Genomic DNA, 16,421 nt, shown 5'->3' with positions numbered 1-16,421 from the left:
ACAGATCCCCCGATGAGCAAGCACTTGGCGACAGTGGCAAGGAAAAACTTCCTTTAAGAGGCAGAAACCTCGAGCAGAACCAGGCTCAGGGGGGGGCGGCCATCTGCCTCGACCGGTTGGGTTGAGAGAGAGAGAGAGAGAGAGAGAGCGAGAGAGAGAGACAGGCAGGCAGGCATTGGAGGGGGGGGGGTGTAGGCAGGAACATGTTGTTGCATGAAGTTCATGGAGTTGAGCTGTAATACAGAATTCATGCTATATGGGACCAGCAGGTGTTGCAGGAACATGGGATGGAGATGAGTCACCACCTGCAGGATGATGAACCCATTGCAAACAAGAATCAAAACAAATGCCTACATACTAAAATACTGTCACCTGCTCAACTGTCTCCTCACTATGGTCTATGGTCGCCAATGCCTCTGGGGTCACACACTATTTCTTTTGTTTTCTTGACATGTAAAACCAGATTATGTTCCTCACACTGCTGTACAGTCTCTCTTATCTCTGATTTGTATACAACAATATCTGAACTGCCTGTCAGAAGATTCAGTATGGCTGTGCCATTGGAGAACCTAATAATGCAGTTGTTTGTGTGGTGATTCCTGCAGCTGTTTGTATATAATGTGAAGACAACAGGAGAACTGATGCAACCTTGGGGAGCACCAGTATTAATAACCTGTATGTCGGAGAGAGTTGAGTTGACGTTCACCTGTTGCTGTCTACCTGTAAGAAATGAAAAGTACCATCTGATTTTGTAGGGATTCACCTCCATCTGCTTTAACTTAGTCAACAGAATGGGAGGGAGTATAGTATTAAATGCAGATGTAAAATCCATGAACAGTACTCATAAGATGCATAAGATGTGTGATTTTCAAGGTGTTTCAGAATTAAGTGTGTGTTTGTGTTTAAAGCGTTAACAGTGCCTAGGCCATCCTTATATGTGAAATGGCAGGGGTCTAAGAGATGCTGCACTTCACCTTTCAGATTCCCTAGCTACCATGATGCATTCAACTGCCTTCATCACAGTAGAAATGAATGCCAGTCTGAAGTCATTGTTGTCCTGTGGACAAAGTTTTTTGGGAACTGGGATAATACTAATTGTTTTCCACATTTTAGGACTGGTGTGTGTGTCAACAGACAGCTGGAACAGAGGGCCCCAGGCTAGAGGTAATTCATCAACAAAAGTTTTTAAAAAATAAGCCAAAATGCCATCTAGCCCACAGGCTTTCCTAGTTTGTAATTTTTTAAAAACCTCGGCCACAGCACCTGGATCAATCACGATTCTGTCTGTTGGATCACATGATAATATTTTCCTGCATTCTACAACACCATCACTTGCTACACAATCAAACCACTTATATAAACTATTGAGTCATTTGCTTTTCTGGTTCGTTCAGTACATGCATTTCCCCCTTTTTGGAATTCAAGTTCATCACTTCTCTCATGGAGACCTGCAGTTTCTTTGAGTTGTTGTTTGAAGAGGTTTCTGAGGAAGCTGCTAATGTGTAGGCTATGTTGTACTCGTGCCTCTCTTTATTTTATTCCTGGGTTCTTTTTGGACTGCTCTCAGTTTAATTTTGTTGTTGTTCTGGAAAGTTTGCTTCTTCAGTTTGAGGCAGTGTTTGATCTCAGGCGTGATGTAATCCTTGTTATTTGGGTATAATTTGATGGTCTTTATAGGCACTACAGTGTCAACACAGAAGTGTATATACCCAGTTAGTGTCTCTGTAATGCTATCAATGTCTTTACTGTCCTGAAAAAAGATGTCCCAGTCTGTGGCTGAGAAGCAAACACTTAACTCCTCCTTACCCCCCTCCTGCCACACACCGTCGCCAAGACATTAGCAGCAGGGGCCTCATTTATAAAACTGCGTGGGATCGTTACTAAAAGTGTACGTACGCCAAAAAATATTCAGATTTATAAAACGCACACAAACATCACAGACTGACTACAAGTGTGCACAGCTGTGTCGGCTTCATGTCACGCTCTGTACACGCCCATTTTTAACCATAAATGGTCAATGCAAAACATTAAAATAAAATAAGAAAATAAGATTAAAGTGCTATGTTTGGTTGGAAACGATGGCGGATGCAGGAAGAAAAGGTGGAAGTGGAGACGCTTGTCGGTGAGGTGGAGGCCCAAAAAAAGTGAGTGGCAAAGGTTTTCTGTGGGCGGTCGGGTGCTCACCGATCCTGCAGCTACAAAGGGGAACAATACAAGCAATCAACAACCTGACGGAGGAGGTGAGACAATTGAGAAATGTAATGGTTGTCTATAAATGCTGCATGACATCCTGACGGAGTCTTGCACCCTGTTCACATCCCGCTTGTCTTGAAGGGGGCTCTGCCTCCGGGTCATAATGTTGGGGGGGTGGGGGATACCCTTCCTCTGTGTCACATTGTGTAACCCGCTCTTAAAATGCGGCACACTTTGGCAGGATGGTAAAGAAGCCTGCCCTCAGATGAATCCAAAGTGCTCACTCCACCACTGATTGTGCACAGGCAAGGACCTCATGGAAGACAGTTTCTCCTGCATTTAAAAACAGGGTGAGGACCTGCGTCTGCACCGGGATAGCCTGGTTCTAGCGCGCTGCCCTCTCTAATGCTGGACCCCGTTCAGCACATAGCTCTAGGGAATCTAAAACGGCTCATAAGACAGTCATCATCATGGGCCAATAAATTGTTATGGTCCCTGAAGGCCTTCTCCCTCCTAATCCTGCCATTGGCATAGTCCTCCAGCAGCTACAACAGTGCCATGGTGCAGCATTACGCACATGGCTCACCGCTGTATTTACAGGTTTAATCAGTTCGTGTGAGCCCCCACCATCAAAAATATTCTTTAGACTGAAGTGTCTAAACGTTACCCTTTTCTTTATGCCTGGTTTGTTATGAAAAGCATCAAGTAGAGCTGACGAACTGAGAACAGGAAAGCATAAAGTTTAATGATTGTTAATGGCATTTATTAGCAATACTGTAATTATCCACAGTGAGTCCATAGGTTGTGTAAAAATTATCTTTTATTTCAATCGTATCAAAATATGAAAATAATGGCAATCGAAAAAGGAGACAAACTGGATCTTCAACAAAATGACAAATTGTATAAAATGTATAAATGCAACAGTGCTTTAAGGTTCATAGGGCAAATAAACTCAGACTGAATTAATTATAGGGGACTGGAGCAGATTACTCGCTCACCGATCACTGTAACACAAGAGAATTCCATTTTAAACCCACATAATGCGTTTCACGTCAGACCAAATATACTGCAAATCAATTAATTATGATGCCAAATAAAAGAAAATACAATACATTTACATAGATGCACACTCACTTGCTACAGTACACTGAACACACAACTGGCTTCCTCCTGCACACTGGTTACCACTCCTCATTTAGACTGCTCGGCCGACGGCAGTGCCCCAGCAAAGGCTTCACGCCAGGCTCACCAACCGCACACTTCACCGTGATACAAACGAGACAACATACAATGAAAACGACATTTTAAAGGAGCCGTACCGAGAGTCGCTAAAGGCAATAATAAAAACATAATCGTTCTTCCACTCTTCATTTCTTCAGCCTGACTTCAGTTCACCACCGTCCCGTCTGGGAAAAATAACCTTTTCCTCCAAAATGTCCCTACACATGGGTCAGATTTACAGTAGAGTGCACATTTTCCATCGAGTCTGTTTTTTATAGATCACGGCCTTTGCGTGGAAAGTGACGTACGTAACGTTTATAAATGAGGCCCCAGCTCTTCATGATCACCTGCTGCCCAGTATGTCAAGTCTGACAGGCGAGCTATAACCTCAGGTGTGTAACCATTTACTACAGAGCCCATTGGTCAGAGACACTCATATGACACATTTTATCAAAATAGATTTATTAACAGTTTAAACTGTATCTCAATATTTAAAATGCAACATGTATATCATATTGACATAATTTAAAAATACATTAGATCATCTCAACTTAAACAACATAAATATGGAAAAAGGCAACAAGTTCACAGAAGTCAGGTTAATCTTCAGTCCAACACATAGACAAAGGCTTCTTAAAAAACTGAGTTGGCAGAAACGATTCTGTGAAGACTGTGTGCAAAACCATCTGCTGGGTCACAATATTTACTCATACTCATATATACACAATCTTACACACAATAACAAGCTCAACTTTCATGGCACATTTAGTTTCCAGCACTGATGGGAAAGCACTGAGGACCCATGAATTTATCATCAATATAGGAATATAGGAATAGGAATGTGCGCACACATACGCACATACACACACACACACAGTGTGACCTAATATTACACTTTAATAAATCTAACCAAGGTTTTTACCAACTCTCAGTAGTCCCGCCCACCTTCATTAAATTGTTCATTTGTAATCTTCATCAGTAAAATTCTACTTGCCATCACTCAGTCAGATATCAAAGTTGTGACCTGACAGTGTGGCTATGCAGTCACATGACAGGGTAGTGGAGTTTGGTCATATGACAAAAGAATTTGGTGTCAAATTAAAAAATGAAAAGATCCCGACATTCAGCCCTGCGTAAGTGTTTGATCAGTTTTCACTCTGTGTCATGTGGCTGCCCCACACCAAAACTTGACAGAACTCTGACGTAAGCTATGGTCAAGGGCTGCAGATCTCAGAGGATGCACTAAACACTGTTGTCACAGTCACATTTCCAAGGCTTCTTCATGTGTCCACTTTCCTTGGAAACCATACTACGGAATAGCACAGCTCATTGCTAACAGTGCAACCATTTTAACCAAAAAATTTCAATTTCTATTTTAACCATAAAATCTCATGTTTTAGGTGAAAAAAACGTTTTGTGACGTCAAGGGTACCTGACAATGGCAGCTGTGCTTTGTGATGCATCAGTACAGGAGAGAGAAGCTGGTGACACTACATGTAAATCCTCAATTGACCAGATGTCTGATTTCTGCTCAGTCAAGGATGTGGCCCCTGACTTAAGAGACAAACACAGTGTTTCTAAGAAAGGATTTTGTTTTTAAGACATACAGCTTTGAACTGATGCATCCCAGGAAAAAGGAAGTCCATGCAGACACAAATACATTAGAACGTGCAACAAAAAGATCAAGCATAAGAAATGGTCCTCAGCTGCAGCCTGTGGAGTCTGGATAAGTACCTGAGACCAAACCTGTGTACACTGCAGCTGTCTGAGCTGAGCTGACACATCACTGGTAACATCACACTGGACAGTTTTTCCTGTGGTTGATCCGCTGATGTTAACGCTCTTTACATTTGGTGTGGAATCTCTCCAGCAAGGCTCTCAGAATGTTACCTGGGATCTGCTGGTGCTGGTCTATCAGAGACCGGACTGCCTGTTGTACCTGCAGAGACAAAGGCTCAGTCAAGTAAAACCAAAAACCAAGTCGATCTAGACAGGATCATACCCAGGACTTAACAAGACATTAAAGATGAATATCACCCAGCACAAAAGCTGTGTAAAGCTGTTTGTCTCAGAGCTGAAGTGCTGTTTAGTAGAAGAGTGAACAGACTTTGTGCTAATGTGTGATCTGATGTTTTCATATCTGCTATATATCTATTTTGTTGATTTTCCATCTCATTTACATTGTTGTTTTTAACATTTTTATTTCCATATTAGATGAATGAAAAGGGAAGAGGAAGATGATGATGGAGAGAAAAAGAAGATGGGACAGGACAAGAAGAAAAGCCACAGTTGACTCACTCTCTCTGCCAGCTCTGCAGCATCCACGTTGGACTCATAAGGGATGGGGTCACCGAGGAAGGTCCTGAACTTCACAGGAAATCCACCATAAACTGGGGCCACAGGAAGACGGAATCTCTCATACAACCAACGGAAAAACCCTGAGGGGGGGGGGCAATAAGACTTAGATTTTATGTGTGATCAGATCTGAACAGTTTTTCAGTCTGCTAAACTGCATTACCATGAACACACAACTGATTAGCATGCATAGAACTAAGCTGAACTTACAGAGGGTTCCCAGAGATCTGAATCCTTCCCGCACGTTCTGAGTAAACATTGGAATGATTGGCTGAAAGGAAGAGAACAGGTAGAGCTGATGAAAAGAGGAAGATGGTACCCGTGAAGTTATCAGTGGTTGATGCTGAATTGGAAGCTGATTGGAAGGTCCAGTTTTTTAACTCAACATTAACATGACCATCCAGGTTCCAGTTGTTATGATTGTTGTGTAGCTTTGGTGGTAAACAGCCTCCTAGATAGGTTTGTGACCTTTAGTAACATTTACCAGCCCAAGCTCTGCCCAGACACTTGTATCATCATCATCACTACAGCATGCAGCACCTCTGTTTGTAGACACTGTGAGCCATGTGATGATGTGTTACAGCAGGACGCTCAGATCTGACAGACACTATTCACAATTCATAAACAATTAATAAAAATGAAACGTTCCCAAGTTTCCTCCCACCGTCCAAAGACATACATGTTTAGTTTAATTGGTGACTCTAAATTGCACGTAGATGTAAGTGTGAATGGTTGTGCGCCTGTCTGTATGTTGGCTCTGTGATGGACTGGTGACCTGTCCAGGGTGTACCCCCTCCTCGCCAAATGTGAGCTGGGATTGGCTCCAGCAGCCCCCGCGACCCAGAAGCAGAATGAATGAATGAATGAATATTATTAGGCTCTACAACCATAATGACCAAATAATCAGACGGTTTCTGCCCGTTGTCCCTTTAATGATTCCAAGAACATCCACTCACCACTTGAGAGTCAATAGCAACCTGAGCAAAGCCTTTGCGCTGGCCCCAGAGCAGGGGGTAGGTCTCGTCACTGAGCAGCGCCTCCCTCACTCCACCTGGAGAGATGCCCAGCAGGTGGCCGTTCTTCAGAGCCCGCACACACTCTTCCTGAGGACCATGGATCACACTGAACACTTCCAGAAGCAACTTGAACCCTGGGGACACAAAACAAAGGGGGCAGAACAAAAGTGGTTCGGTAATTAAGGCACCTCTGCTAGAGGATTTTGGGCTTGAACCCCTGTGTTGAGAGTCATAATGTTATACCAGTAATATTATATAACTGATACTTTTCAACTGTTTGTCGTTTCAATGTCTGGACTTTATATGTCACAGACTTAAAGAAAATATAATGTACATTTGCCTGTCTTCAAATCGCATTTCGAAAGACAGGAAAATGGTGTTTAAAGTGTTTAAAGAGGTTTAGTCAGGTTTCAGAGTTAATTGTAGCACAGAAACAGCACTGGTAAAAGTTACCAATGACATTCTAATGGCTTCAGACAACGGCTTGGCCTTCATACTTCACCGTCCTAGGCCGTCCTAATTGATCTTAGTGCACTTAGCAGCACTATTGATCTTAGTGCTGCTTTTGACATCATTGGTCATAATATTCTATTACAAAGGCTGAAACATGAAATTTGAAGCAAAGGAACCGGACTAAGCAGGTTTGCTATTGATATTGGTTTGTTCATGTTAACAATGAAGTGTAGCTTTTTCCAGCAGTTGACCATGGCACAATGGGGAGGTAGAGCAGCCCACTGTGATCCCCACTTCCAGCTACTGTCAGCAAGAAGTGCAGTTCTGCAGTGCAATACACATGTACTGGAAGTAGCTCATTACCATGGCTGTGATGTCGAAAAAGTCTAGTGCAACAGCAGTAGGCACCATAGAAGCTGTAGCTAGCCTGTTCCAAAAACTTGGAGCATTTTTCATACACATTCATTGTTTTTGAAGCACTTTTGTTACAATCTATTCACAAAATAAGATAAGCAACCTGTTTTGCAAACTAAAAGGCCAAGGTTTTTGTTTATTTGAAGGCCATGTCCTGTTTCTTGTTTATATGATGGCTGAATACAAAAAGAGGTGAACACTGATTTATTTGTACTGTATCTGTTTTTTGAGAAGGTTTCATTGACTTATTGCTCTTCTCTCACTCATTTTCTGCTGTTTATACATCAGTTTCACTTTCATAATCTTCATACCGATATCAGAATTATATCATATTGACAGAAATTAAAAAAGTATATCACAATTAAAATTTTGACCAATAATCCAGCCCTACTTGACTCATCATGCATTGCTTTTTTTTTTGGCGCCGTTCTAGCGGCAGCCTGTTGCCGCAGCTCCTCGTCGTGTTTCGTGTAAACTTCGTTAATTTGTTGGTTCGCTCTTTTGTTGTTTTTTTTTCTGTTCAATAACAACCTTTCTGTTAAAGCTGCGAAATGGCTTTGGTTGGTTTGGTTTTTCTCCTACTTTCCTACTTTTTGTAACTTGGAGGATCGCCGCCGGCAGTTGTGGCAGTTGATTGCGCTGTGTAAACCCGCGCTGTTGCATGGAGACAGGCCTGTGGTCCCGCAGGAGCTACGGAGGAGACGCCGGGGCTGCAGGTCCGGAGCGAAACGGAGGGAAAAAAGTAGAAGACACAAACCAGCGGTCCCAGCGATCATAACGGGGAACGTGAGGTCTTTGGGGAACAAGACGGGCGAACTGGCAGCGCTTGTGAAGACCCAGAGGGAATACCGTGACTGTAGCCTATTTTGCTTCAGTGAAACATGGCTGCACTCGCACATCCCGGACAGCAGCGTTGAGGTCCCAGGTTACAGTTTGGTACGGGGAGACAGAGACTTTTCCAAATGTCATGAAGGAACGTCTCTATAACCCAGACATCGAACTGCTGGCTGTAGGAATGCGCCCGTATTATCTACCAAGGGAGTTCACGTCCACCATTGTTATCACTGTTTACATTCCCCCGTCAGCTGATGCAGCGGTAGCCTGTGACGTCATCAGCTCCACTGCTGCCAAACTACTGACTGAACACCCAGATGCATTCATGTTATATATTTTATTCCCTATGTGTAATGCTGCTGTTACACTGCAATTTCTCAGTCTGGGATAAATAAAGTATCTATCTATCTATATATCTTCCGGATACTTCCGGAAGTTTGCACATTTGGCATGAATTGCAACTCTGTTTCTCCTCCCTTGTCCCTTCCAATACAGCCTCAATAATGTTGGTCTTGTAGACTATGATTTTTCACTTTGGCCTTTGATCCCATATGTGTGAACTGCTCTTCATAAATAGTGCAAGGTTGCTTAAGGCTAATGGCTGCAATTAGTCTTTCCCATATGGAACTCAAAGTTCAATAAGTGTTGCTGTTTTCTCCCAACCCCATGCAAACCTCATAAGAATCTTCATGTCTCTGTTTGTTAATCTTTTGTTCAGTACAGTTTGATCTGTCCTAGTAGGTCAATTTTTATCCCTCAGGGGCCTTTGAGCTATTTTCTTTGATTGGTTTTCTTGGTATAGTTTGGGTGTCTAGGCAAGAGGAGACTAGAAGGTAGGGTTACCAACCTGTCTTTCCTCGTGCAGTCTATCCTGCTGTCACCAGACTTTCCTGGTTGCTTTTGAGGTGTTCCCTGGACTCCAACTGCCCTATTCAGAAGTCACTAATTCTAGCGATATATTACTTTACAACTACAATATTATGTCTGTCTTTACGCTGAACTTGATAACTGGAGTTTTAGTGTTTATGTTTTAGTCAGGCCCTCAGTCTAGGCTACAGTACAGGCCAAAAGTTTGGACACACTTTTCTATTCATTTGAATGAGAATGTGTATGCAAATGTTTGGCCTGTACTCTATGTCAAAGAAGCTACAAAAACATAAAAATTAAAAGTAAAACACATGCAATGTCAGTAGTACTAATAGAAAATGATAGTGTTTCCATGTATGTGTTCACAAGTGTGAAACAGAGTGAGAACCTGGAATTTTGAAGAGGAAGTGGTCAGCTACAGAGTGGCAGGTCCGCCCCTTCTGGATGATGACATTAGCCAGGAAGTAGTAGTAGTCGATGGGAATGGCTCCATGATAATAAACAATCAGTGCTGGTCCTTTGTCAGGAATCTTCTCCATCCCGTGGATCTCATAGCCTGGGACACAGGTCAGTGATCATAGGTTAGAGTACATGAGGTAAACATGTCATATTTAATACTAACCGCAGCTTTGATAATTGAGACACATGTGAATCAAATCTACATGTATTTCTTTTTTTCTCAGCACTTTATTCGGGTATCAACATCCATTAATCATCTGCAGCAAGAAATAAATCTCATTAAAGAATACAGATACAACCACATCACTCCGGTCCTTCACATCATTGTTGGCATTTATAGAAGAAATATATTGATGTATACATCAGATGGATGATCAATTTATACATGTATAGTAATTTCAGACCATTAGAGTGTTGATCATAGTGAAAAAATACCCCATGTCAATATAGAGCTCCATGCACAATGGTTTCTCTTGAGAATTGTTCTCATTTGTCTTTCCTTTCATGTTGACATATGTGTTAACATTTAGAATCCTACCATGCCATATGGCTCCATGTCCATCCCACAAAGTAGCCAGGGTCTTCCTGGCTCCATCCCAGAGGTTGTTGCTGTAAGCTTCCCTCAGCTGATTCTTCCTCTATTAGAGGACAACATCAGGAACCATTAAGATTTGAATTAATCAGTGTTTTTGTCCAGAAATGTCATTCAGCTCAGTAATATTCTCATACTATATGTCAAAAGCCCTATACACACAAACAAACATCATCCTTTTAATGTTTAAGCCACAATTTTTTGCTGATTATCATTAATACCAGGTCTTCACTGGTTTACTGGTACATTTTGTCGCTCTGATGAACTCTTACTTGTACATAGCATTGTATGTATATTCAGGGCTTATATTCTTGTACTTATCTGTTTAGATTTTATATAAAGTTTAGTGCTTAACATATTTATTAAAATTTCAAGTTTTGTATTTCACGCTAAGTTTTGTTTTTATATTTCTATGTTTATTTATGTAGACTGTGAGCAAAGCTCAACGGCTATCAAATTCCTTGTTTAGACAAGCATACTTGGCAAAAAGAACTAATTCTGATTGCCATTCTGATGACTGCTGATGGCATCATGTATGTGTGTGTCTTGGCTTCTTTTATACTCTGAATCACTGATTCACTCTTCATCAACCTCATATTTACTCTGTACTCGGTGTTCATTGTTTGTGCCACAGCTACAGTCAAGACAGTGCCTGACTGAGTGAGAAGACCTTAGTGATGCCGTCACCCCATGTCACTTTTCCTTCTGGCTATTGTTCTTTCAAACTCAATTGGGGTAAAATATTTCTGTTACATCTTTAGTTGGCATTTACAGCTTAATAGTTTTCATTAAGTTTACTATTGTATATACTCTCAACGTGAGTGGGACCTTTATTCTGCCACAGCAGATAACAGGTCATTATATCTAACTCTGTTTTAATCTGTAAAGATGGCTACTGGTGTATTTTAGTACAAATGCTTATTCCCTGCAGCCTTTAAAATGGCAGTGGTGAGGCCCCTCTTGAAGAAGAGCAATTTAGACTCCACTGTTCTTAACAACTACAGACCAGTATCCAACTTCAAATTTTTAAGTAAGATTTTAGAGAAAGTTGTTTTTATTTATCTTAATGATATTTTATATATCATCATTGAAAAATACCTGTCTGGATTTAGGAAGAATCACAGTACGGGGACAGCCCTGCTGAAGATTGTCAATGAACTCAGGTATAACCTGGACTCACGCAAATTATCAGTCCTGGTGCTACTGGATCTAAGCACTGCCTTCGACACAGTAGATCACCCTATTCTTTTAAACAAACTCCAACAGCTCTGGTATTGTTCTTAAGTGGTTCACTTCCCATTTCACATATAGAATATTCTTGGTAAGACACATGCTCTTCAAAAACCCATGAAATTAAATGTGGTGTCCCCCAAGGCTCAATTTTAGGTCCCTTACTTTTTAATCTGTACATGCTGCCTCTTGGTTGCATCATCAGGAGACATGATATTCGCTTCCACAGTTACGCTGATGATACACAACTGCATATCTCCACATCTCCTGAGGGCACAGGCAAATTGATGCCCTTTTTATTTAGACATCAAATCCTGGATAACAGAAAACCTTCTACAGCTCAACCAGGTCAAAACTGAGGTTTTAATCATCAGTCTTGAGAGAAACTTTTATCTAAACTACAAGCATTGTCCTTAAGTCCATCAATTCAAGTTAAAAACTTGGGTGTTATTTTCAACTCCGAGCTTACTTTTATTCCACACATTAAGCATACAGTGGGGCAAAATAGTATTTCATCAGCCACTGATTGTGCTCCTACTTTTAAAGATGAGAGGTCTGTGATTTCATCATGGGTACACTTCAACTATTAGAGACAAAATGAGGAAAAAAAAGAGAGTTTATTTGTAAATTATGGTGGAAAATTACAGACCTCTCTCATCGTCCTAATATATACATATATATGTCTCCCTCTCCTCCACAACACAAAAATCAATGTATATAATGACAATGTATTACTCTACTTACAACAACCTCAAAGATAATTACAGGAAGCTTATAACTGTATCTCTAATTCCTCAGCCCTCTCTGACTACTCGATTAACTGGTCCAATTCATCAACTTCTACCAATAAAGGAGAATCCAAGGGATCCTGCAGACCTAAATCTCCAACTTTCCCTCTCCGCAATCTGAAATACTTGGATGTAAATATCTCACTTAAACTATCAGAGCTAGTCCACCTGAACTTTGAGCCAGTCCTGGAGACAATCTTTTGTGACCTGCGGCACTGGAACAATCCTCCCATTTCTGTTATGGGGCATATAGCTACGGTTAAAATAAAAATGTCACCACAAATCAACAATTTATTCTCCATGACCCCATTCTAACCCATGGAAAATTAGTTCCAGAAGTTAGATTCTGCTATTATAAAATTCTACTCAAAGAGCAAAAAGACTAGAATTAGCCTCGCTACACTTCAAAAAAATAAGTCAGAAGGAGGATTGCATGCACCAAATTTTGATTTCTGAAATATATCACTAAATGGATAAATCCAAAAGCAGATGGCAACTCCTGGCTTGAACTTGAACAGGTAGACTGTCACAACATCAGTATCTCTGACTTCCCCTTCATTACTATGACCCTTCAGCATCATTACTGTTTCCCCCCATGATTGCCTCCACGCTCTGCTTGATGGAAAACTCTAGAAACCACAGGTTCCCAATTTGAACCATGTATGCTCTCCCCGATCTGGCACAACCCAGATTTTGTAACTAACAAAGTCCCTCTCCATCTGAGCATTTGGGAGCAGAAAGGAATCACACAACTCCATCACAAAACGAGAAAAAAAAATCCAGGAAATCACATTGTAGGATTTTTAAAGAATTTATTTGTAAATTATGGTAGAAAATAAGAATTCAGTCACCCACAAAAAAGCAAGATTTCTGGCTCTCCCAGACCTGTAACTTCTTCTTTAAGAAGCTCTTCTGTCCTCCACTTGTTACCTGTATTAGTGGCACCTGTTTGAACTTGTTATCTGTATAAGACACCTGTCCACAGCCTCAAACAATCAGACTCTAAACTCAGCCATGGCCAAGACCAAAGAGCTATCAAAGGACACCAGGAAAAAATTGTAGACCTGCACTAGGCTGGGAAGAGTGAATCTACAATATGCAAGCAGGTTGGTGTGAAGAAATAAACTGTGAGAGCAATTGTAAGAAAATTGAAGACATACAAGACCATTGATAATCTCCCTCAATCTGGGGCCCCATGCAATATCTTATCCCGTGGGGTCAAAGGGATCACGAGAATGGTGAGCAAAAATCCCTGAATTACACAGAGGGACCTGATGAATGACCTGCATAGAGCTGGGACTGAAAAAACAAAGACCACCATCAGTAATACACTACGCCGAGAGCGACTCAAATCCTGCGACAGGATGACTGATCCGTGTTAAGGGAAGAATGAACAGGGCCATGTATACCTCCTTCCATCATGAAGATGGGACGTGGCTGGGTCTTCTAGCATGACAATGATCCCAAACACACCGCTCAGAGGAATGCATGGAGGAATGGGCCAAAATACCAGCTACAGTGTGTGCAAATGTTATTTTACAAAGTATTGAGTTGAACTTTTGTGGGTGACCAAATACTTATTTTCCATCATAATTTACAAACAAATTCTTTAAAAATCCTACAATGTGATTTGATGGATTTTTTTCTCTCATAGTTCAAGTGTACCTATGAAAATTACAGACCCTTCTCATCTTTCTAAGTAGGAGAACTTGCACAATCAGTGGCTGACTAAATACTTTTTCGCCCCACTGTAGGTTTATGGCTCTTTAGCACTGACTTCACTACCCCGAACTAGAGTTTGTAAAGTATCCACTTTCCTAGGCAGTCTGATCAATATGATCAACATGTTAAGACTTTTTTCCTCCTTGAGACTTTGATAAAGAGTAATAGCAGTTTCAATTGTGTTGCTCAACAGTGGCTCCATCCTGTGATCGCTTGAATGAACAGTCAACTTCTAGTTTCTGGTTTTAGTTCAAATGTGCACTGATGACTGTCACTGTACTCAATTACCCACTTGCCTATACAAAAAATGAGCAGTACACAATTATCACATATTTGCAGCACTTTATGCCTATGACTAAAATACTTAATGGTCAAATCATTTGGGAGCACCAGCTAACTGGTAAATAATTTTTTTTTCATGCAGAGCACAGTGGGTGTCTGTACCTTATACACATGAAGGAAGAGTATACTCAGGTAAAGGAGGATGACGATGAGGAAGGGCAGAATGAAGACAATGGCCAGAGGAGTGAAGACCCACAGCAGGTACTCCAAAACACTCAAGTAGTCTTCCAACTGACCAAGTCCTGCCCACTCCTCCCATACATGAAACACACACACCTGTGGACACAGACAAGCCCACAACAGTGACTTTATAATGATGCTCAGAAACCTCGTTTTATTTAATCTATGCAAGTTTCTCTAAGTTTTGGTAAATAAAATAAATTATAAAAATCAGTGAACTGGGAGGAATTATTAACAGGAGGTGGATACCTGAAAACATCAACACAATAAAAACATTTCTTATGCATTGCTCAAACCATTGTTTTGCAACAAGTCCTTTGGACCAATGATGGAATGTCTTATATTAACCAATAAGAACAGTATACCTGTCTTACACAGTAGTTGATTTACATTAATGTGGTGCCTGATTGTCTTCAGTCTGACACGTGATGAGCAACAATTCTATAACAAATCATCAAGCCATTGGAGGAAATGTGCTTGGGCCACCTGATCATGAAATAGAAATCCCCTTCTGATAAAAGTCAAAAAAGTAATTAAATATGAATCTATGTATTAACACAGTCTATGTTTATTGAATATGCATTACAAAGACAAGGTGGATGTTTGCAATCTGCCAATAAATGCAAAAGAAGAAGAAGGATGGGATTTGTACCAAGAAGGAGACGGTGTCCTCAGCTCCCATCAGACAGGACTGGTTCCCACTGTCTGACATCCTGCTGGGGTATTAGTGAGGCTGAAGACAGAATCAGTCCGTCCCACAGCCTCAGGGAGAAGGATCACACTGCATGGAGAGCATCTGCTGCAGAGAAAACACCACTCAGCACAATCACTTCATTTATGCACGGACACCAACCGGCCACCGTTTTTCGCTGTATTTCAGCTGAATATCTGTCTGTGCTACGGTTAACGAATATACCTTTGATAATTTTGTTAATAACAAAACATTCCGGGGAAAAACGTCACTAACGAGTCACGACACTGGATCCTGCTTACTGCAATGGCAGCTGTGTGTATGTGGCTCAATGGAAGCTAACTTCAGCTGCTGTTTGAACGTCACAGCAAAGACACAACACAACCGACACTAACGAAATGGGCCGCGGTAAGACGGTGAGCCGAAATGGAGAACTAACCCCAACCCGACGACGTTGCCTCAGACAGACCGCGTGAACAGAGCCATTAAAACGCAACATGAAGCATTTCATATCATTTCGGAGACACACAAACGTTTGTTAGCATACGCCGGAGACACACAATTGCTTGTTAGCTTACACCGGAGCAGTTTGAATGTGGCACAGACAGACCTGTGTCAATGTTTCGTTGTCCGGGGGAACCACGACAACCGTTAATGAGTTCCGCTCAAAACCTGAAAATGACAGATTCCACTTCGACCCCAGAGTGTACGTTTTAGACCTTCAAAATAAAAGTAAAAAAAGCTCTTTTCAAAAAATATTCGGGGATTGCCACATGTGGATGAAAAACAACACAGAATATCCCAAAGCACAGATATGCTATGATGCAGGAATACACCGTAAATTAATAGGACGTTCAATGCCAGAAGTCAAATACAAAATGATATTAAAGTGAGCCTGTTTAATCTGATCGGATATTGGTATTTTCTCTTGTAATAGTAATAACCATCACAATCGGCCTGATTAAAAATCCTAGTTGCTAATTGCTAAGGATGTCTAAAGGCCTGCGATACTGTTACATTTTCAGCATAAATGGACCAACATTTTTAAAGAACTATTCAACCAG

General features: G+C 41.2%; 1 protein-coding gene across 7 annotated transcripts; it reads right to left on the bottom strand.

The window, feature by feature from the left end:
- Nucleotides 1-3,033: 3,033 nt before the first annotated feature.
- On the bottom strand, nt 3,034-15,990 carry tmem68 (transmembrane protein 68). 7 transcript variants are annotated; one of them, XM_029524488.1, is made up of 9 exons: nt 15,968-15,990; nt 15,319-15,465; nt 14,589-14,762; nt 10,351-10,450; nt 9,742-9,909; nt 6,726-6,919; nt 5,980-6,040; nt 5,713-5,852; nt 3,038-5,353 (listed from the first exon to the last, which is right to left on the bottom strand). In XM_029524488.1, the coding sequence occupies exons 2-9, from the start codon at nt 15,376-15,378 to the stop codon at nt 5,249-5,251; spliced, it is 1,002 nt and encodes a 333-aa protein (XP_029380348.1). In that variant the 5' UTR covers nt 15,379-15,465; nt 15,968-15,990; the 3' UTR covers nt 3,038-5,248. The 7 variants fall into 7 exon arrangements, with proteins under 7 accessions (XP_029380349.1, XP_029380348.1, XP_029380345.1 ...); XM_029524485.1 differs by lacking the exon at nt 15,968-15,990 and adding an exon at nt 15,583-15,952; XM_029524484.1 differs by lacking the exon at nt 15,968-15,990 and adding an exon at nt 15,583-15,952 and having other exon boundaries at nt 15,319-15,462.
- Nucleotides 15,991-16,421: the final 431 nt, after the last annotated feature.

This window comes from Echeneis naucrates, chromosome 17, assembly GCF_900963305.1.
Source record: "Echeneis naucrates chromosome 17, fEcheNa1.1, whole genome shotgun sequence".
In the NCBI taxonomy this organism is placed as follows: Eukaryota; Metazoa; Chordata; class Actinopteri; order Carangiformes; family Echeneidae; genus Echeneis; species Echeneis naucrates.
This window is presented reverse-complemented; position numbering and strand designations above follow the sequence as displayed.